The sequence below is a fragment of the Dipodomys merriami genome, unplaced genomic scaffold, assembly GCF_024711535.1.
Source record: "Dipodomys merriami isolate MVZ:Mamm:240054 unplaced genomic scaffold, mDipMer1.0.p SCAF_3, whole genome shotgun sequence".
Taxonomy (NCBI): Eukaryota; Metazoa; Chordata; class Mammalia; order Rodentia; family Heteromyidae; genus Dipodomys; species Dipodomys merriami.
Window position 1 is genome coordinate 89,232,778 of NW_027204492.1, and position 21,284 is coordinate 89,254,061.

Below are 21,284 nucleotides of genomic sequence, written 5' to 3' on the forward strand. Positions count from 1 at the left end.
GTTTAAAATAAGTTTGGTGGCAATTTATGTGAATTTGGGTTAGCTGTTTGGTGACCAACATGTCATGGTTTTACATTCTGCAGAGTCTCATAGAGCTTCTGAGTGAACATTTTAATTGAATTCTTGTCAGATTAAATAAAAAGAATGATGCCTAAAAGCCAGGTATGATGGTGCATGCCCATAAGTTCATCACTCAGAAGTCTGGGGCATGAGGATTCTGAGTTCCAGACTAGCCTGGACTATATAATGAGGACCACGTGTCAAAAATTAAATTAACCAAGATATTACAAAATTATGTCCTCAAGTAACTCATCGGATCAGATCTTGAGCCTTCCTCTACCTTCCTTATGTTCCTCATAGAAAATATGTAGAGAGTGAAGAGGTGAAAATGTTCTAATTCCCAGTTGGGAATGTAAAAAAGAAAACCTAAAATATTAGTTTGACCATTGTTAAAATGGTAAGAAAGACTATTTACCACTCTTGAAATAGGTGTCAGGTCTATTGCAGTAAAGATGCAGAACCCAGCTCAACTTCGCATGCAACAAATCCAGCTGGGGATTTATAGCCATCTAAGTGAGTGGGTCAAAGAGTAGGATGCTAACAAGAGGAGACATCAAATGTATGGGATTCTTGGCGAGTTGATTTAACAAGATTCTTGCTGAAGGAAGGAGCTCTGGTGATCAGATATCAAGGTCAGAGGAATAAGAACTTAAATGGATATTGACAGTGATTAGATAGCAAAGGTTTGTGTGGGAAATTCTCACTAAAGTGATTTAGCAGAATTCTTGTTTCAATTGGTCTAGGCAAGACAGCGCCTGAGAAGGAGATACAATTAAAAAGAGCTTCGGAACAGTGTCCTGACTGACGTGTTATCAAAAATAGTCTGTTAATACCAAATTGCTTCTTCTGTTAAATCAGCATGTGCCGCCCCTCCATCCGTTCCTGCAGCCCCGAGGCTCTTTAACAAAATAAAATTATGGTTATGGAAATTCTAAGGGGGCTGGGAACACACTTTGGTCACAAGTCAAAAGGGCATCGGACTACAACTCCCATAAGCCAACGCAGGCGGCGAGTTGGCTATCCCAGCCCCAACCCCGAGCAGTGCGCCTGCGCGGAAAATCTTGAGCGGCGTGGAAAATCCTGCGCAGAACGAAGTAGGCGGTGATAGCCTAGCTGAAGAAGGTGGTGGTGAAGGAGGAGGAGCAAAGAAAAAACGACCATAGATTTATCGGCCTAGAGTGGCCCTTAAAGTGCCGAGTTAAGGAGGGCGGGCGGGAACCACCCCGAACTGGCCGCCGGCGGTATCATGGCTTCCCGGAACCCCCCTCCCCAAGGTGAGCGGCCGGGGCCCAAAGTCGTATCTGGGACGCGGCTCACAGCTCTCGACCTTGCTTCCTCCCTTTGCTCCAGGGTTCCTGGGGCTGGCTCTGTTTTGAGCACCCCTTCTGTACTAGTCACCCTACCCTACGCGGAACTCAAGCTGAAAGCGATCCCCCTCCCCCAACACAGCCTTGCCCTACCTCGTCCCTGGCTCTTAATCTTCATTTTCAAACGGCTTTTTTTTTTTTTTTGAGTTCTTAGATTTTTTTCCGTTTTTTTTTTTCAAAGTCCCACTCTAAAGTGATTTCCCCTCAGTGGGTTGGTTTTTGACCTCTTCCGGAGGACCCCCTCCCCCCCCCTCCCCCCGCCTCCACTGATGAAAAGAATCTTCCTGCCTTGATCCTGGTGGTCAAGGGTGACCTGTCATAGCCGGGTAACTCAACTGACCAGGTCTCCATGTCCCCAAGGCCTTCCCTGGGCTTTTGGCTAGGAAATGGAGTTTTTATTGCTAGGCCCCTTATTCAAGCCCCTGGTCTCAGGAATTGAGTTAAACACATTAATTCCCATATGAGCATTTTCAGATGTAGGCCGAAAGTAACAGTAGAAAGTGAATTTTGACGTACATATATATCATATATAAACACACATATATGTATCTATACGGATAGATACATATATATGTATACATATATATCTACATGTATAGATATATATGTATGCATATATGATATATATGTATCTATACATATGTGACATGTATCTATACATATATCTATACATATAGATACATATATGTGTATACATATGCCATATTTCTGACTGTAGATTGACTCGATTAATTTTTTCCGTTTTGTATTTTGAAGAATATGAGAGTGATGACGACTCATACGAAGTGTTGGATTTAACTGAGTATGCAAGAAGGCACCACTGGTGGAATCGAGTGTTTGGCCACAGTTCGGGACCTATGGTAGAAAAATACTCAGTAGCTACCCAGATTGTAACTGGTGGCGTGACTGGCTGGTGAGAACAGCATTTTTTTTTTCATGTATTTTTCATCTGTTTCATTAAGAAGCTGACAACGTTTTGTAAATGGGCTAGGGTCACTGTGCATGTTGAGTGATCTATACTGTTAGTTATAGGAGAGTACTACTTTGAGCTTTTCACTATGTTATAATTAGTGTGATCTGGGACTCCCTGTTGAATTCTGATGATCTTCTTCCTCTTTGTCCACCAGAGTCACTCTTCCTTCCTTACCCCTCATTGAATTCTTATATAGTCTTCCTTTTCTCAGGCCCAGCAAATGTACTATATTTGATTCACTGATAGAAGATGGGAAGAAATATGAGAGTACTGAACATCAATTTTTACTTACCATTTGTGCTAGCAACTGAGTAAACCTGTCAGAAACTCCCACAGCAAACCTGGTCCCTGGAATTGTCTACCCTGTAGAGAGAGTATTGTAAACTTGAGTAAAAATTACTAATGATGGGCTGCAGGCATGGCACACTTAGTAGAGCATTGGCCTAGCAAGTGAGAGGCCCTAAGTTCAAACCCTGGTAACTGCAAAAGAAAAAAAAGCATATTGATAACTACAACTGATTCTGTTATGTTTTATGGGCTGGTTCAGATTATGATAAAGTTTTAAGAATTGAGAACATTGGCTTTGTGTTGGTAACAATAGACTGATTGCTTATTGTGCAATAATATTGTGGAATACATTAAGGAATAATAAATACTAATCACACAGATAAATCACATTATTCCATGGTTATTACTGTGGTTCAATTCCTATGATTTTTGGAATAAAAGATTAGTAAGGTAATGAGGGGCAGAAACAAATTGGATCCTTTTGAAAATGTTAATGCCTAGAATTTTTTGAAGTTAAGGTGTTTAACTTGTGAATAGTCCTTTTTTCTTTACATTTTAAGTTCAATTCATCTAGGGTGAATATTTCCATTTAGTATATTTAGGTTAAAATTTTTGACTTGTGTTTTCCTTGCATTTTGGAATAATGGTACACTCCTTTATGCCTTTTTTGTAAAGGCCACTTTATGATAGAAACACCCATTGTGAAGATATTGTGGCACAGGGATGCGGTATTTCTTTGTGATGTGTACTAATTAACACTTCTTTATGAAAAAAAAGCCTGAAAATTGAAGAGAGATTTCTGGTGAGGGCCTGTTTAATCAAACAGTTCATCATAAACTGATTGTGTCATTTTCCCTATAATTTGGAGTATGGCTCTCTGCTTAAATAAGCTCATAATTTGGTACATGGTTAATAGAGCCAAAAGCTGAATATTAAAAGGTATTGACAATTGAGAAATAGAATTGTCAGATCATTGAATACTTTCTCCTTATAGACTAAATCTGGGAAGAAGCCCTGTAATTGAGTTTGCTTAGAAAGCAAAGAGACAGCAGCAGAGAAGTTAATAGGTGCATCTTGGTGACTAAAACCAACAGGCAATGAATGCACAAGCTTGTTAAGTCCTTGAAACAGACATGTTCTTGATAGTAATATATACATTTGGGTTATATACAGAGATCAACCCAGAAGCTATGTATTTGTACACTAATGTTATATAAGTGATTAGTTGTAATGACTTGTTCTGTAATGTAGATTCAGTGTAGTACATTTTTGGATTCTCAAGGTATAAAACTAATATTGTAATATATATATTAATGGAAATTTTAGTAGGTATTAATGTAGTTAGCGAGTCAAGACATGACTGAGAGGCTCAGAAATTAATTGTATTTAGCTGTAGATTAGCTAAAGGTGTTTGATCATAAGAACTTAAGAAATGGAGAGAGGAAAGAGAGGTGAATGCAGCCTATTTAAGGCACATATGTGAAACTGGAACTAGGAAAGTTGAGGCAATGGTGAGATTAGGGTAGATAGGAGAGAATTATGAAAGGGTTAACATTGATCAGCATTGATCAAAATGCATTGTACTCATAAACTGACATGTTGAATTGAATCCCCTCTATACAACTACTTGAAGATTATAATTTGTGTGTGTGTGTGTGTGTGTGCACGCACGCACACGTGTATGCGTGCCAGTCCTGAAGCTTAAACTCAGGACCCGGTTACTATCCCTGAGCTTTCTCAAAGCTAGCTCTCTACCACTTGAGAAACTTCCACTTTCACTTACAGTTTTTGGTGGTTAATTGGAGATGAGAGTCACATGGACTTTGCTGCCCTGGCTAGCTTTTGTGATCCTCAGATGTCAGTCTCTGAGTAGCTAGGATTACAGGCATGAGCCACCAATGTCTGGCAAACAATAAACAATTTTTAAAATTTAAAACTAATATCAAGATGGGTGGTTGTTAAAAGCCATGGTGACTATGAGGACTAGTTCTTGTGCCTGTATAGTGGTCTAGAGAAAGGTAGTGGAGGCCAACCTGTTTACAAGATAATGTTCCCATAAGAATAGAGGAAAGAGTCAGGTAACATTTTAGAGTTAAGTCATGGAACTTTGCATTCAGTTGTACTCAGGATGATGCCGGAAGAGGCTGTGATGGATGTGAGTGGCCAGCTTGGAGAATGGTACTATCACTTATAAACTGGAACTTTAGCAGTTTTCATCTGGAAAGATGATATTTTACTTTTGACCACTTGGAATATGTAGTTTTGAGTACAGGATAAGCCCATCATATAATTTGAAATGTTATTTTTGGCAGGGCATGGTGACTCATGCCTGCAATCCTACCTGGGAAATGAAGATCAGTTTGAGGCCATCCTGAGCAACAAGCTAACCACACTCCATCTCAACAAAAAATTGGGGATGGTGGCATGCACCTGTCATCCTAATGACCCAGGAAGTTTAAGTAGGAGGACAGCACCAGGCCATAGTGGGCAAAACATGAGAGACCTGGCCTGGAAAATAAAGCAAAAAGGATTTGGAAGTGTGGTTCAAGTGCTGATCTCACAAGCAGAAGCCCTTAGTGTAAGCCCCAGTACTAGGGAAGAAGAGAAAGAAATTTTTCATGTAGGAAGACGTTAGTTTCTTAGGGATGTAATAATAAAGTATTACAAATTGTGTAGGTTAAAATAACAGAAACTTGATCTTTCACATTTCTGGAGGGTAGAAGTCTGAAATCAAGCTATCAGAAGGATTGGTTCCTTCTTGGACATTTAGTGAGAAAAAAAAATCTCATGTTTATCTCCTAGCTTCTGGTAATTGCCTGCCATCCTTGGCATTCTTTCAGTATGGCCACTCTAATCTCTTTCCCTTTGTTCTTACCACATTGTCCTTTTCCCTTTGTGTGTTTGTGTCTCTGTGAGAGGTGACTCATAGTGGATTAAGGGCCTACCCTCTTCCAGTATGACCTCATCGTAACTAATTACATCTACAGTGGCTCTGTTTCCAATAAGGTTACATTTTTGAAATCCCAGAAAGGACATGAATTTGGGAGAAACACTTAACTCTGTAAAACTATAGATGAAACACTAACTCTATAAGATCTATAGATGAGACAAAACAGGCTAAATATAAAAATAGATAAGGAGGCTATGAGAAAAATGGGCTGAATTGTAGTCAGTAAAGTGGAACTGCATCAAACCTTAAAGGGTCAGAAAGCTTTTGATAGGCAGAGCTAGACAGCCCTAAAATCATGAAGATTAATAGCTCAAGCTAAGATGATGACTTACTTGAACACTGAGGTAAAGTAGGTTTGAGTAGAGTGGCTGTCTTCCAGGTTTATAGAACATTTTGACTGTATTAAGTGAAACAAAACAAATAATTTATTATGGGAACTTTCAGTTTACAGAAATAGAGAAAAAGGAACACAATGAACCTCTAAGTACTCATTATTCAGATTCAGTGACCATTCTTTTCCTATAAATCTTCCTTTTCTTTCCATCCCTTATTTTGCAATAAATCTCAGACATTGTAGGTTGTGCCTTTTTTAGCTTACTTTATACCATGAATTCTTCTCTCTTTTTTTTTTTTTTGGGTCCAGTCATGGGGCCTGAACTCTGGGCCTGGGCGCTGTCCCTCAGCTCTTCAGCTCAAGGCTAGCGCTCTACCACTTGAGCCACAGTGCCACTTCTGGCTTTTTTCTTTTTGCTTATGTGGTGCTGAGGAATCGAACTCAGGGCCTCAGGCATGCAAGGCAAGCGCTCTACCACTGAGCCAACTTCCTAGCCCTTCTTCATTATCTTATGATTAGTGTTTTATTGAGTGGATACATTTTACTTAAAACAACTTTTGTTTCATGGAAGCTTGAATATCTTACTAACTTTAGAAATTAATAATTCTAGAACCTTATTCTTTTCAGTTGTTCATTTTTGACTAGCTTGTATGAGTATAGAGAAATATTGAACGTTGCTAAGCAGGCAAGAGACATAATCAAAAGAAATGGGAAGACATTTAGATTTTATTAGGAAGCAATAAAAAGTAGATGGGGGAGGGTTTAGTACATAATTAATGTTCTCATCTTTTGTTTTTTCTTCCATTAAAGGTGTGCAGGATTTTTGTTCCAGAAGGTTGGGAAACTTGCAGCAACTGCAGTAGGTGGGGGCTTTCTTCTCCTTCAGGTAGGATCGAGCTTTATGTATTTCCTCTGCTTATATAGCTAGCCCTTGGGGACTGAGAATGTCAAGGTTAGTCATTTTAATAGAAAGTAGATTTCTTTTAGGCCTCAGTTGATAAATAAGCTACAATAAGTTTTAAAAACTGACATTTGTCATATAAGACAACAGATTAAAAACATCTACATTTTCTAAGCATACTTTGTTCTCAGGTATTGAATCTATAATCATTAAAACAAATTAAAAAAAGTATACTTCCTTGTTACTTTTCCTAATTTCCCTTGACCATCTCCCTAGCAGAATGAACATTTCACCAATAATCAAACCTACTCATCCTGTAAAATAGGAGTCTTGTGAAAACAATCAGCTGTGAAAAAATGATGAGTATGAATAATATTAAAATATATCATGTAGATATATTCATGGTTACAATATGTATATATTTTATATATAATGTAATACACATGTATTATGTACATATTATCAATTTGTAAATGGGATAAGAGATCTTACTGAAAGCTATTGAATAATATGAGGGTAAAGGGTATAGGAAAATAACAATAGAGGGGATTAATCTGAGTAAATAATAATATATTCTATTATTTCATATATATCAATAATATATTCTATTATTTCATAGTGAAATACTATCGTGAAATGCCTTTGTATAACAAAGACACAGTAAAAAGTGAAAAAAGTGAATAATAGGAAAGTAAAACAGTCTCTGTTGTAGGATGGTTGCCAGCAAGAGGAAAGAGGGTCAACAGAGGTGAATGAGGACAAATATGGTTGAAGTACTTTTATTCATGTATGAAAATAGAATAGTGAAGCCAGCTGATATTGTTTTAAGAATGAGGGAAGGGAATAAAGGAGAGTGATAGAGGGGGTGGGGTATATGGTATATTGGATGCATATAAGAAGACGTAATGAAATCTCCCTTGTACAACTAATATATGTATGCAAATAAATAATCTTTAAAATATATACTGTTCATTCTATTTTAAACCTATATTTAAAATTAGTGTGCACAAAATTCAAAAGGTTTTTTTTTGCCTATTCCTAGTTATGCAGTTTTTATCCCAGAGGAAGCCGCTCTTAGCAAACTCTAACATATATTTGAAAACAAAACAAAACAATCAAAGCAGGAATGGCAAGACACACCTATAAGCCCTGCACTTGGGAGGATAAGGCAAAAGGATCAAGAGTTCAAGGCCAGCCTGCTAAGCAATCTAGACTATGTCTCAAACAAACAAAATGAACAAAAACAAATCAGTCTAACAGAACTAAAGAACCACAATAATATAGAAAGGCTGGGGTGTGGCTCAAGTAGAAGGATGCTTGCTTAACATAATAATATAGAAAGTGGAAACTTTGGTTTTAAAAAGCTATAATCCTATTTCTGAGGCAGGTAGATTAAAATTTTAGTTTTGTTCATCTTCCTTTAAGGTCTAGAAATGCCTTGCTATTAGAGGATGTTTATCAGGATATTATCCAGCATTCATGTCTGTTTGGTATATATTTTCCCCAAAATATCATTCCCTGGAGATCAAATATAGTAAATCCCCAAATTGAAAGTCTCAGGGAATAAACGTTAGCAACTATTTTAAAATGCAGAGAACTGTCAGTTATACTAGATTTTTAAAAAATGATTGATGTTCATAGCAACCAAAATCTGGCTTTGGTACCTAAGCCATTGATCCTGTAATAACCAGTATAGTTGCCTTAAGTTCAAAGAGACAGGATTTATATGTGTTAAGCACTTACTTTGAATTATCTACTAAGCAGCTGTTTAAATGATGTATTTTTTCTATTAGTGACAGTATTAGGCATAATTATTTCCTGTGGTAAGAGGTAGAAAAAGAATATGATTAACATCTAAATTTAGTCCTTTGGATGAATATGCCAGTTTATACAGAAGAGAATTTTTCTTAAGCTGATCTTGACTTAGGTTTGTATAGAATTAAGAACATATTTATTTCTATCATTATTGTGAAAACTCAGTTGTCATTTTTGTTCAGGGCAAGAAGGTACTGGATTGAGACAGAGCTTCCTAAAATGTTCATAGAATAGAGACAATTATATATTTTATTTTATTTATTTATTTTGAGAATTGTGTATTTTAATCTCCTCTGCATGTTAGTTGTTCAAAAGTTTGTTTCAGTCCACTCACTGTGTGCCATACAAAACAATGTTTTATCGTTGCCACTTCCTACTTTTCCACATTCATCCATGTGTTTGTGGAAGTCTACAAGGCAAATAACACAGGCCTTGTCAACACCAAACCATTTTCCCCCCAAATGCCATTTGCCTTGAGAACTCAGTAGGAGGCATCTGAAAGAGGAAGTAAAGTAATAAATGGCTTTTAGACTAATTGCCTAATATTCCTTAGGTCGTCCACTTCTATATTTTTATAACTTTTACTTAAGATGTAACTATAACTGTTGCTGTACTTAAGACATAAAGCTTTTTTCTAATAATGATACTGTTTTCCAATAGATACTTATTATGGCTGGTCTGAATGCAGTAGCATTTACAACTAATTGATTATAACCAGCTACAGAATTTTATTTCTTCTCCACTCCCACTGCTTCACTTGACTTAAAACAAATAGACAGCTAGTTGTCAGTGGCTCACAGCTATAATCCTAGCTACTCAGGAGGCTGAGATCTGAGGATTGAGGTTCAAAGCCAGCCCAGACAGGAAAGTCCATGTGACTTTTCTTCAATTAGTAAAAGCCTGAAAGTGGCACTGTGGCTCAAGCTCTCACCTTGAGCAAAATGCTCAGGAATAGCACCCAGGCACAGAGTTCAAGCCCCAGCACACACACAGAAAAAATAGCATAAAACTTTTGGGTGTTTTTGAAAGTTTTACATTTCTTGATCTTTCAGTTTTAGTTACTATTGGCTTACTCGTATGGAATATGAGGACTTAGCTATCATTTGTTGAACTGTTCTATTCTCTGAACACACTCCCATCTTAAACACCTGAATGTATTCTGCCTCTTCCACTGCCCCACCCTGCCCCATCATGGGTATTAATTGTGTAAGATCATTACCTGGAGCACATTGAGTCTCTTAACTTATGTCTTTAATTATGTTTGAGAAGGTTTTGGCCATTATTTCTATTAGAAATTTTGAGATTATTTCATTCATTCATCCATCCATTTAGAAGTACTGGGATTTGAACTCATGGCCTTTTGCTTATTAGGCAGGCATTCTACTGATGACCCAAACTTCCTTGAGTTTTTTTCACTGATTATTTTTGAGATAGGGTCTTGCTTCCTACCCAAGTGTGTACCACCAGGCCCATTCATCATCATCCACTGAGACATAGCCTCAGTGACTTTTCTGTTTAACCTGGTTGGAACTACAGTCCTCCTATCCTCAGCCTCCACAAAGCTGGGATGACAGGTGTATGCCTCAGTGCCCCAATGTTGGTCTGGTTGGTATGCTGGTTGAAAAAGGATCTCAGGAACTTTTTTGCTCTAGCTGTCATTGAACCATGATCCACCTTTTCTCAACCCCCCAAACATTTTAGGATTATAGATGTGCGCCCATGGCACCTATCTGTGATTATTTCTTTTTGTATGCCTGGTGGGATGGGGGAGGGGAGATTATTTCTGTAGAATAGTAGTTGACTGAATCTTTTCTTTTGAGCCTATGTATCAGATAGTCTGTCAGTTTAATATTCTTGACAAATGTGCCCCAAACTCTTTTGCCTGCTTGTTGTCTAGGCCTAGTATATAGCTCTTATCTTGGGGTCTCTCTTCAATATCATTTTGCCTATGCCCTTTGCTTTTGTCTTGAATCTTTTCCATTTCCATTATCATATGTCTTTTTGGTGTATTCTCTTGTTTTGGTGGGACATATCTTTCAGTAACTTCTGGAGGAAATGAACACAGGAAGTGTACTTTCTGATGTACTTTTTGAGACTTCGCATATCTGAGTTTCTTTGTTTTCCCCTCACATCTGAATAGTGGTTTAGCTGGGTTTAGATATTGGTCCACTTTTTTCTGACTTCCAGTGTTGCTGTTAAAAGTCTAAAGTAAAGTAGTACTTAGGTCGTGAACCTTCCTGTGTGCACCTCCCTCCACCCCCTGCTCTGCTCCTAGTAAAGCTTATAGGATTTCCTTGTCTCCATTGTTCTGATTTTTCATACCCATGTGCCTTGTGATGGGCCTAGTTATTGAACAATGTGCAGTAAACTTCATGATTCTGTACCATTTGGGAAAGTTTTTGATACAGTTAATGATTTCCTAAACTTTTTTTTTTTGTGTGCTGGTCCTGAGGCTTGAATTCAAGGCCTGGGCACTGCCCCTGGGTTCTTTTTGCTTAAGGCTAGTGCTCTACCACTTGAGTAGCTCATGTTTTCACTTTTTTGGTTGTTTATTAAAGATAAGTCTCTCCTACCTAGCCTAGCTCCAAACCATTATCTTCAGATCTCACTCTTTTGAGTAGTTAGGATTATAAGTATGAGCCTATTGGTGTTTTCTCATCTTCTTTTTTCTTTTTCTGTTGTTCTTTCTTATTAACATAGATCTTCTGGATACCATCTAATTATTTTCTTTCCAATTTGGGAGATTTCTTCAAGTTCTCTCCCCCCTCTCTCTTTGTTTCTCTCTGTTTCTCTCTCCCTCTCCCTCTCCCTCTCCCACTCTCTCTCCCTCTCCCTCTCTTTCTCTCTCTCTCTCTCTCCCTCTCCCTCTCTCTCTTCCTCTCTCTCTCTCTCTCTCTCTCTCTCTCTCTCTCTCTCTCTCTCTCTCTCTCTCTCTCCCCCCCTCTCTCTCTCTCCCTCTCCCTCTCCCTCTCTCTCCCTTTCCCTCTTTCTCTCTCACTCCCTCTCCCCCATCTCTCTCAGGGTACTGTCCCTGAGCCTCTTTGTGCTCAAGGCTAGCACTCTACTACTTGAGCCACAGCTCCACTTCTGGCTTTTTCTGAGTAGTTTATTGGAGATAGGAGTCTTACAGCCTTTTCTGCCCTGGCTGGCTTCGAACCTTGATTCTCAGATCTCAGTCTCCCCAGTAGCTGGGATCACTGGTTCCCAGCATGTTTACTTTCTTAATGAATTTTCCAGTTCTGTTCTTTTCTTTATTTAGTCAGTTTTAGTTTAGCTGTTGTTGTTGTTTTTTTTTTTTTTTTGGTGGTGCTCGGAATTAAATTCAGGCCTCATACATGCTAGGCAAGTGCTCTAGCAGTGAACTACTTATATCCCTCATCCTCTCTCAGCCCCTTCACTTAGATTCTTAATTTCCATGAACAGCTGCTGTTGCTGCTGCTGCTCCTCCTCCTCCTCTCTTTCTTTTTTTGAGATTACAGCAATAGAACACATTTATTATATGCGACTTACTCTTTTCCAATCCATCATTTTAAGCAATGCTGTGGCTAGCAGATAGTCCCTTCAATCCGATCTTTATAAATGTATCATATAATAAGTAGAGCACTAGCATCTCTGGAAACCACTTTAATTGCACGTCCTTAGACTAGGAAATTGAGGAGAAATAGTATGGTTGTGTGTTTCTCTAATTTTAATTGAAGATAGATTCTTAAATAATGACTGAAGCTGAAAAGTTTTCCTTAAATTATCAGATGCTGGTTTGAAGTGATTACCTTTGTAGACTGCACATCTGTAGTGTTGATCCAAATGATCTATCTTGCATGAATTCTTAGCATCTATGTTTAGCTAGCAATTTAATTTTTCAGTTTTACAAACAACACTGCTACTGCAGTGTTTGCCACTATTTACATCTTTGCACATTTCTCTGAGACAAAGTAAAATGTACATGTTGAAGGCCTTTGATTGTCAGATACTTCTAGAAAATATGTTTCTATTACAACCCCTTTAGCCCAATATGAAGGTATCAGCTGGGGTTTTCCTTCTTTTTTCAAAAATTTTTTTCCTCTCCATACCACATTCTTAGAAGGGAACTATTACAACTCATACTCAAGGAGGACTGAAATAGTATATCTCCTTGAGGGCAGAGTAACTATATAAATTATTTACAAATGGGTAGAGGTACAGCAAACACCTGTAGTCTCAGCTAGAGAGACTAAGGCAGGAGTTCAAGGTGTACCAGGGAACATAACAAGACTTCAGCAGAAAATAGAAATGTTTTAAAAATCTTTCTGAAACTTTGTTCTTTTTCCATTTGTTAATTTTTATTCTTATTAGTATGAACCTGTGGATTTTCATTTTATACTCTGGGTTATGATCCAATATATTATTTCTTAAATTATTCCAATTTGGGAGCTCTTTCAGTTGTGTGTGTACACATACACATATATGTGCATGCTCACACACACATATGTGTGCCTGACTAAAACATTCAAGCATTTTGGTAAAACAAACACATTATACAATTTAGGGGGTGAGGGTGGGAAGAGAGTACTGGGGTTTGAACTCAGAGCCTCAAATTCTTCCTTGGCTTTTCTTTCCCCCAAGGCTGGAGCCACTTGAGCCACACTGTGTGTGTGTGTGTGTGTGTGTGTGTGTGTGTTTGTGTGTGTGTGTGTGTGTGTGTTGTGTAATCTCTGCTCATCAGTGAGAAAGTATTAATTTTATTTTTATTGATTTTTGAAATTCTGAGACTAAAACCCTTGTACCTACTAGGCAAGTGCTTTGCCACTGAACTATATCTTCAACTTTTGTTTAGTGTTTAGACTTCTTCCCATGGAAGTTTTGTTTTTCTGTTTTGTTCTATTTTGGGGGGGGGAGTGTATTTTTTTGGTACTAGTGCTTTGAGCTCTCCTTAGCTTTTCTACTCAAGATTGGTACTCTACCACTTGAGCCTTAGCTCCACTTCCCTGTTTTCGTTTTGTGGCACTGGGAATCATATCTGGAATGTGGAATATGCTAGTACTCTATCATGAGCTTCAGCCTCTCCTCCCTCTTCCCTTCATTGTTCTCTTTGGTCTCTAGTTTTTTATGGTAAAGACCTTCCTCCATGCAGCTTGATCCTTGATTGTTTATATTTAAGAAAAGGACATTTAAGAAAATGGGTAGAAAGCTATAGATGTGTGATGGGACTTTACATTCTCCAAGAAATTTGAATAGTACAAGGAAAATTACCTAAAGATACAGAATTGGGGATGGAGAAGTTTTCCCCATCTCATAATCCAGTTAGATCACCTAAGGTGAGGGTCACTAGCAGAAAGCCCAGTTTACCTGTTTATAGCTTTCAAGCAGACAGGAATCTTTGTCTGAAAGCTTAGCGTGTGTGTGTGTGTGTGTGTGTGTGTGTGTGTGTGTGTGTGTGTGTGTGTGTGTGTGTGTGTGTGTGTGTCCGTCTGAAAGCTTAGTGTGTGTGTGTGTGTGTGTGTGTGTGTGTCCGTCTGAAAGCTTAGTGTGTGTGTGTGTGTGTGTGTGTGTGTGTGTGTGTGTGTGTGTCCGTCTGTCCGTCCATTGGTCCCTTTGTCTGTGTCCATCCTGGGACTTGAACTAAGGGCCTGAACACAGTCCCTAATCTTATTTGCTCAAGACTAGTTCTCTGCCACTTAAGCAACAGCTCTACTTCCAGTTTTTTTGGTAGCTGATTTGATATGAGAGTCTCACAGATGTGGGCTGACTTCAAACCGGATTCTCAAATCTCAGCTTCCTGAGTAGCTAGGATTATTTGCATGAGCCACCAGCTACCAGCTCCTAGCCTTATTTTTCACATACAGTCTTTTAAACTTTTTATGGTGCTGACAATAGGACTCGGGGCCTCCAGCATGCTAGGCATATTTTCTACCACAGAGCTACGCTATTGGGCCCCTTATTTTTAATGTGTAAGTGTCTAGGAAAGTCAAATATTGTTCAAAAGGCACTCACCAGTGCCTCACCTTCCTACCCTGTTAGTTTCCATTGCTTTGCATGAGTTCTGGGAGTGAAGAAGACTTGATTAAATCTTGTATAGTCTATTCTTAGGAGGTACTTGTCAGCAAGATTAGATGGACCAAAATCCTACTGGGAACAGATTGCTTATACTTGGTCAGTTTAGACTGGTTTTTGTCTTCAAGGGAAGATGACAGTGAACTTCTCCAGAAGAGTGAGAAGTGGTAGTGGGTTGTGTCAATATCACACACACAGAGAGAGAGAGAGAGAGAGAGAGAGAGAGAGAGAGAGAGAGAGAGAGAGAGAGAGAGAGAGAGAGAGAGAGAGAGAGAGAGAGAGAGAGATCACTCACCAGTAGACATGATAGGACCCTTAGGGTCATCTAGGCCAGTCACTTTGTTAATGTTATTTGAGCCAGGTAAGTTTAACACAGTTCTGGGAATTTAGTGTTTATGCACTGTCTTTATCATTATACTGTGTGTCTCATTCATCTGTTTGTCTGGCATTACTTGAGACTGTAAGGATACACAGACTGACAGTCCTCTGGGAGACATAGGAATGGGTAAACAAATTTTAACCATGTGGTCAGGGCTGAGCTGCAAGGGGTTATGTGCTGCTGAGAGAACAGAGGGAAGAGACTGTAACTAGTTCAAGGTGTTGAACTACAAGGAAGGGAACCCAGAGGTGCATTTATGTCCTTAGCACCTCAAGATTTTTTTAAATTTGCCTGCAACTAAGTGTTCAACATTTTACCCCCAAATAATGGGTCCTTTAGACTCTACAAAATCTTTACCTCAAACAACCTGAGATTTGTTAACTTTCAGTAACAGATGACTGTCTATAAATATTTTTATTGTACATAGGATGTTTGTGAGAATTTATTTAATCTGCCTGATTAAATGGCTTCTTTTAAAACGTGATATATATGTATATATATATATATATATATATATATATATATATATATATGTAATGGAATTCTATGCCTCCATCAGAAAGAATGATATCGCCCCACTTGTTAGGAAATGGAAAGACTTGGAAAAAATTATAGTAAGTGAAGTAAGCCAGGCCCAAAGAAACATGGGTCCCATGGTTTCCCTTATTTGCAATAACTAGTATATGTCTGAGACAAGCAGAAAAGCTCAAAAGCTATGTACATATGACCATATAAGATGATGTTAAGTGAAATGAACCCAAAGATAGGGACACACGTGGTTTTTTTCTTTCTTGCTATTCCTAATGTATTTATAATGTATTTAAAATGTACTATGTGATTTTTTTGTTTCTTTGTATGTTCCTCCCTCATAGTACAGCCCCTGTTTTCACTGTATTTGATGTCAGTGCCCTGCATCTTGCATATTCACTTCTCTAGCTTGGGGAGGGGAAGGGAAAAAACAAAATGCTTAAATAGGGATACAGGTTGACCCATTGTAACAATGAGATGTACAAGACACTATGTTGATAAACGAACTTTACAATTTAGGTGGGGAGGGGGAAGGGGGGAAGTGTAGTTTTGGAGATGGGAAGGAAGGGACGGTAGGGGAAAAACAAAGGAGGAAGTAGCAATGCTTGATAGGAAATGTACTCATTACTTTGCTCATGTAACTGTAACCCCTGTGTACAGTTTTTGTTTTTTTTTAAAGAGTCTCATGGACTTTCCTGCCTGGGCTGGCTTTGAACCATTATCCTCAGATCTCAGCCTCCTGAGTAGCTAGTATTACAGCTGTGAGCCAGCTATGGGAGAAGCACAATGCCTGGGTGCAGTGGTATTTGCCTGTCATCCCCAGAGACATGGGGAAGCATAAGTAGAAGGATCACAAAACATTACCTGAAAAATAATATGTACAAAAAGGAGGGCAAGGCTGGGCATTGGTGGCCTACGCCTGTAATCCTAGCTACTCAGGAGGATGAGATCTGAGGATCACGGTTCAAAGCCAGCCCAGGCAGGAAAGACCCTGAGACTCTTATCTCTAATTAACCATCAGAAAACCGGAAGTGGCACTGTGGCTCAAGTGGTAGAGCGTTCGCCTTGAACTGAAGAGCTCAGGGATAGCACCCAGACCCAGAGTTCAGGTCCCATGACCCCCCCCCCCAAAGGGGGTGGGGGCTAAAAGCATGGCTCAAGTGGTAGGTACCTGCCAAGCAAGCACAGGATCCCAAGTTTAAACCCTGGTACCTGAAACAAACAAATAAAATGTTAAATTGTATAAAACTTCAAAGAAAATCACTAATTTGATTACTTAGTGCAAGTATGAAATCTTTTTAATTTGAATGTACAAAAGGCTCCTATCCCTAAGGTTCATCATCACCTCAAGCCTGTGATCCAAATTTCTGTGCTAAGTACAGTCAGAAAAAGCTTTCACTTGCCATTTGTTTTAATCACCTCTCTTTTACTGAGGGTAAAATTTGAAGTGGTAGTAGGTAAGTAAGTATAGAAAGAAATACAAATAAACAAATTCTTCTGTGGAGTCTATCACAGAAAAAGCAGAACCAAGATTTCCAATTAAGCTAATTATATAAAATTAGATATTTTCATTATTTGAAGTATTGTATGTGTAGTTAAAAGTTAAAGTTATAAGTTAAAAGCTTATGAAGAAACCACAAGCTTGATGGAAACAATTTTATAATGGTATGTGTGGCTTAGTGTATACTACTGTTGTGATTATATTTTTTGATTTTATTATTTGGAGTTAGTAACTTTCTGTACTGGCTTACATTTGTGCTATTGTTTCTGTTCAGATTTTGCAATGTCTCAGCACTGTGATAAAGATTTTTCTTATGATTAATAGGCATTGAACTATAGTTTTACTAAAATGATTTGTAGCATGAAATTTACTTGGAGCATATTTCTTTTATATTCTACTTTGAAAAGAAATTACTAGAAATTTAAATAGAGTAGAGTTATTGAAGGGCTTCTATCAGTCTACTTCAGATTTCTTTAGTGACTTAACTGATTGGCTTTCTGATTCCTAGTGTTTAAACATCCATTTAATTAAAAAATACTTTTTATTAGCTATAAAATTTGGATAATCTTCCTATCTTTTTAGCTAGTTACCCATTCCAAAAGATGTGATAAAATTGTGTAGAGTTGGGACTGGGAAGATGGCTCAGTGGTAGAGCGCTTGCCTTGCATGCCTGAGGCCCTGGGTTCGATTCCTCAGCACCACATAAGCAAAAAGAAAAAAGCCAGAAGTGGCACTGTGGCTCAAGTGGTAGAGTGCTAGCCTTGAGCTGAAGAGCTGAGGGACAGTGCCCAGGCACAGAGTTCAGGCCCCACGACTGGACCCCCCCCCAAAAAAAAAAAACAAAAAAAATTGTGTAGAGTTGAAATGTTTTTAATCTTTTCTATTCATGTACTATGCTTTTCTCAGTGTTCATCATATAAATTATTTATGTTTAATGTCTAGTCTCCCTGTCTTGAAGCTATCTGCGCTTGACACAATTTACACTCAGTACCTGCTGAATGCATTAATTAGTGAATAAATGACAGCTCCTTGTTTATAAGCTTTGGGGATTTCTTATAATCCAAATATTCATGTAATTCTTGGATAATAGCCATTTTCATTACATTTTTGCAGATTGCCAGCCACAGTGGCTATGTGCAGATTGACTGGAAGAGAGTTGAAAAAGATGTAAATAAAGCAAAAAGACAGATTAAGAAACGAGCAAATAAAGCAGCACCTGAAATCAACAACATAATTGAAGAAGTAAGACAGTATTTCATTTTGGATTTGTTCTTGCTGTTGTTAATGGATCTCAGTAGAAAATATAACTGGGGATTGCCTTCTTTTAAATAAAATGGTGTTTGTTGTCATATATCTAGAGTGCTAGGTAGACACTGTGATCAAGCCACCGTTTAAATCAGTCATATTTTGGTGTTGGACATAGGTTTCCCCCTGCCTGTCTCCTACCCATTTGGATCTGCATGTAAAAGCTGGCAACATTATTCTCCTAAAAGCTTTCTTCTCCTTTTCTAAATGTATATAAGTGTGTGTGTGTGTGTGTGTGTGTGTGTGTGTGTGTGTGTGTGTGTGTGTGTGTCTGTGTAAGGAAAACTACTTTTTTCTTGAGGCAGATAGTTTGAAAATATATATTTTGTTTCAATTAACATTATTAATATATTAGTTATGTATATTTAATACATATTTTATGTGTATTTTGCCTCTTTATCCCTTGTGTTCTTTTTAGAATTGAATGTACTCTTGGCTTTCCTTTTTTTTTTGTAATCCTCCCTTCAACATTCTATTGAAAAAATTTTCAATCAGTTGAAAAGTTGAAAGACAAAGTGAATACCCAAGTACTCTTCACATATTTACTAAATTATTCATGTTCTGTTGCATTTGCTTTATCTGTATATGAATAAAATTTACTCATTTTTTGCCAAATTATCTCCCCACATATCTACCAAGAATATAGATATTCTCTTATACAACTACAAGTACTATTATTAATCCAAATAATTTAACATGATACAATTTTTTCTAATATATGCTTCCTATTAAAATTTTCCCTCTGGGGCTGGGAAGGTGGATCAGTGGTAGAGTGCTTTCCTTGCATGCATGAAGCCCCAGGTTTGATTCTCAGCACCACATAAGCAGAAAAAGCCAGAAATGGCACTGTGGCTCAGCCTTGAGCTGAAGAGCTGAGGGACAGCACCCACGCTGAGTTCAGGTCCCACAACCAAAAAAATTTTTCCCTCAGAATATCTTTTATGTCCTTGTTTCACAACCAAGATTTATGTATTGTATTTGTCATTTCTCTCCAGAGCAGGGATGGGGAATAGTTAGCCAGAGGGCCTTTGAAATCATTTGGTATACAATAAGCAAATGAGCAGACATGTATGCCTTTTGTATGCTTCTCATCTGCTCAAGACTGCCTGCCTGTGTTGGTAATTTTGTTTGTTTATTTGTGCTGGTACTAGGGCTTGAACTCCGGGCCTAATATTCACACTTGGCTTTTCTCTTCAAGACTGGCCTTCTACCACTTGAGCCACACCTCCACTTCCAAATGTTTGCTGGTTAATTGGAAGTAGCCTCAGATTTGTTTGCCAAGGCTGGTTTAGAACTGTGATCCTTAGATCTCAACCTCCTGAGGAGCTAGGATTATAGCCATGAGCCAACAGTACCTGACTCGTACTGATAATTTTATGTGGCCTATGAAATGATATTATAAATATCCAAATGGCCCTTGGCAGAAAAAAAAGGTTTCCCACCCTTCCCTAGAGTTTCCTTTTTAAACAGTTCTCTTATTTGAAGTCCTCTTTCCCCTTCCCTTCTCTTCTCTTTTCCCTTCCCCCTTCCCCCTTCCCCCCCCTTCCCTCCCCTTCCCTCCCCCTTCCCTCCTCTTTTCCCTTCCCGGTCTCTCTCTTTCCTCCCTTTTTTCTGTTTTTGATTGTTTGCTAGGCAGAACCTCTTATAGTCTGACTTATTTTCCTCTCTCCCTTTTGTTTTTGTTTTGTGCAGTTCTGGGGCTTGAACTCAAGGCCTGCTGTCCCTGAGATTTTGTGCTCCAGGCTAGTTCTCTACCACTTAAGCCACAGTTTTACTTCCAACTGTTTTTTGTGCTTAATTGGAGATAAGAATTTTGTAGACTTTCCTGCCCAGTCTGTCTTCCAACTTTGACCTGAGATCTCAGCCTCCTGAGTAGCTATTACAGGCATGAGCTACTGGCACCCTGCTCTTTTTGTCTTTTTTTTTTTTAAAGACTTTATTAGTATGTATTACTTAAATAAGCAGAGTTTCATTGTGATTTTTTTCTATACATGCAGACATTATATCCCATCAACCTCACCCCCTCTTGAATTTTTCTAATAGCTTTCTCATGATTTTGTTTAATCATTTTATCAAAATGATTTATTATTGTAGACTTTTTACTGGCAAAATGAACTATTAAATATCATTTTGCTGGTATGGCAATTTATTAACTCATATGTATTAGTAGCTTGATGAGTGGACATTTTATATCTGTCCTATATTCAGATTTCTTTTTACTTGGAAGATTTTTGCTACACAGATATCTATTGTCTTAGTAGCCAACAAGGTTATGGGACCTGATTGTGGTCTCTGGGGTCCTTCAGTTTGTGAAGGACAGATCTGGAATCTTTTGTGGTTTGGTGCTAGCAGTAGTAGGTTAAAAACGTTTAGATGACTATTAAATTAAGGTAAATAACTGTGAATGTTTAGCTTCAGATTCAATCATTAGAGTATTTTTGAAATTTGTGTATTTTTATTGTGATAAAGCATATGTAACAAAATTTGCTATATTTTAACCATGTTTTTATGTTCAGAAACATCAAACACATTCACTCTTCTCTACGATTGTTAATACCATCAATTTGTAGAATTTTTATTTATTTATTAATTTATTTTTGGTGGTACTAGGGTTTGAAGTGAGGGTCTTGCATTCACTAGGCAAGTTCCCTACCACCTAAGCCTCAACCCTTCACCTTAATTTTTGTCATTTCAAACAAACTTGATTTCCGTTAAATACTAATTCCTACAAATGTCCCCTCTTTTTTGGCTTTAGTAACATCCATTCTGCTTTCTGACTCTGTATTTGATAATATATAAGTAGTAGTATTCATATGTTCTTTAAAAAAATTCTCTTAAAGTAGTATCTTAAGG

General features: G+C 38.0%; 1 protein-coding gene across 1 annotated transcript in view; it reads left to right on the top strand.

Moving 5' to 3' along the window:
* Positions 1 to 1,154: 1,154 nt before the first annotated feature.
* Positions 1,155 to 21,284, top strand: part of Fundc1 (FUN14 domain containing 1) — a 21,668-nt gene continuing 1,538 nt past the window's right edge. Inside the window, exons 1-4 of the mRNA XM_070040590.1 lie at positions 1,155 to 1,334; positions 2,184 to 2,340; positions 6,783 to 6,858; positions 18,240 to 18,368. Of these exons, the coding sequence (XP_069896691.1) occupies positions 1,307 to 1,334; positions 2,184 to 2,340; positions 6,783 to 6,858; positions 18,240 to 18,368 (390 nt within the window). The 5' untranslated portion in view covers positions 1,155 to 1,306. The remainder of the gene's footprint in view (positions 1,335 to 2,183; positions 2,341 to 6,782; positions 6,859 to 18,239; positions 18,369 to 21,284) is intronic.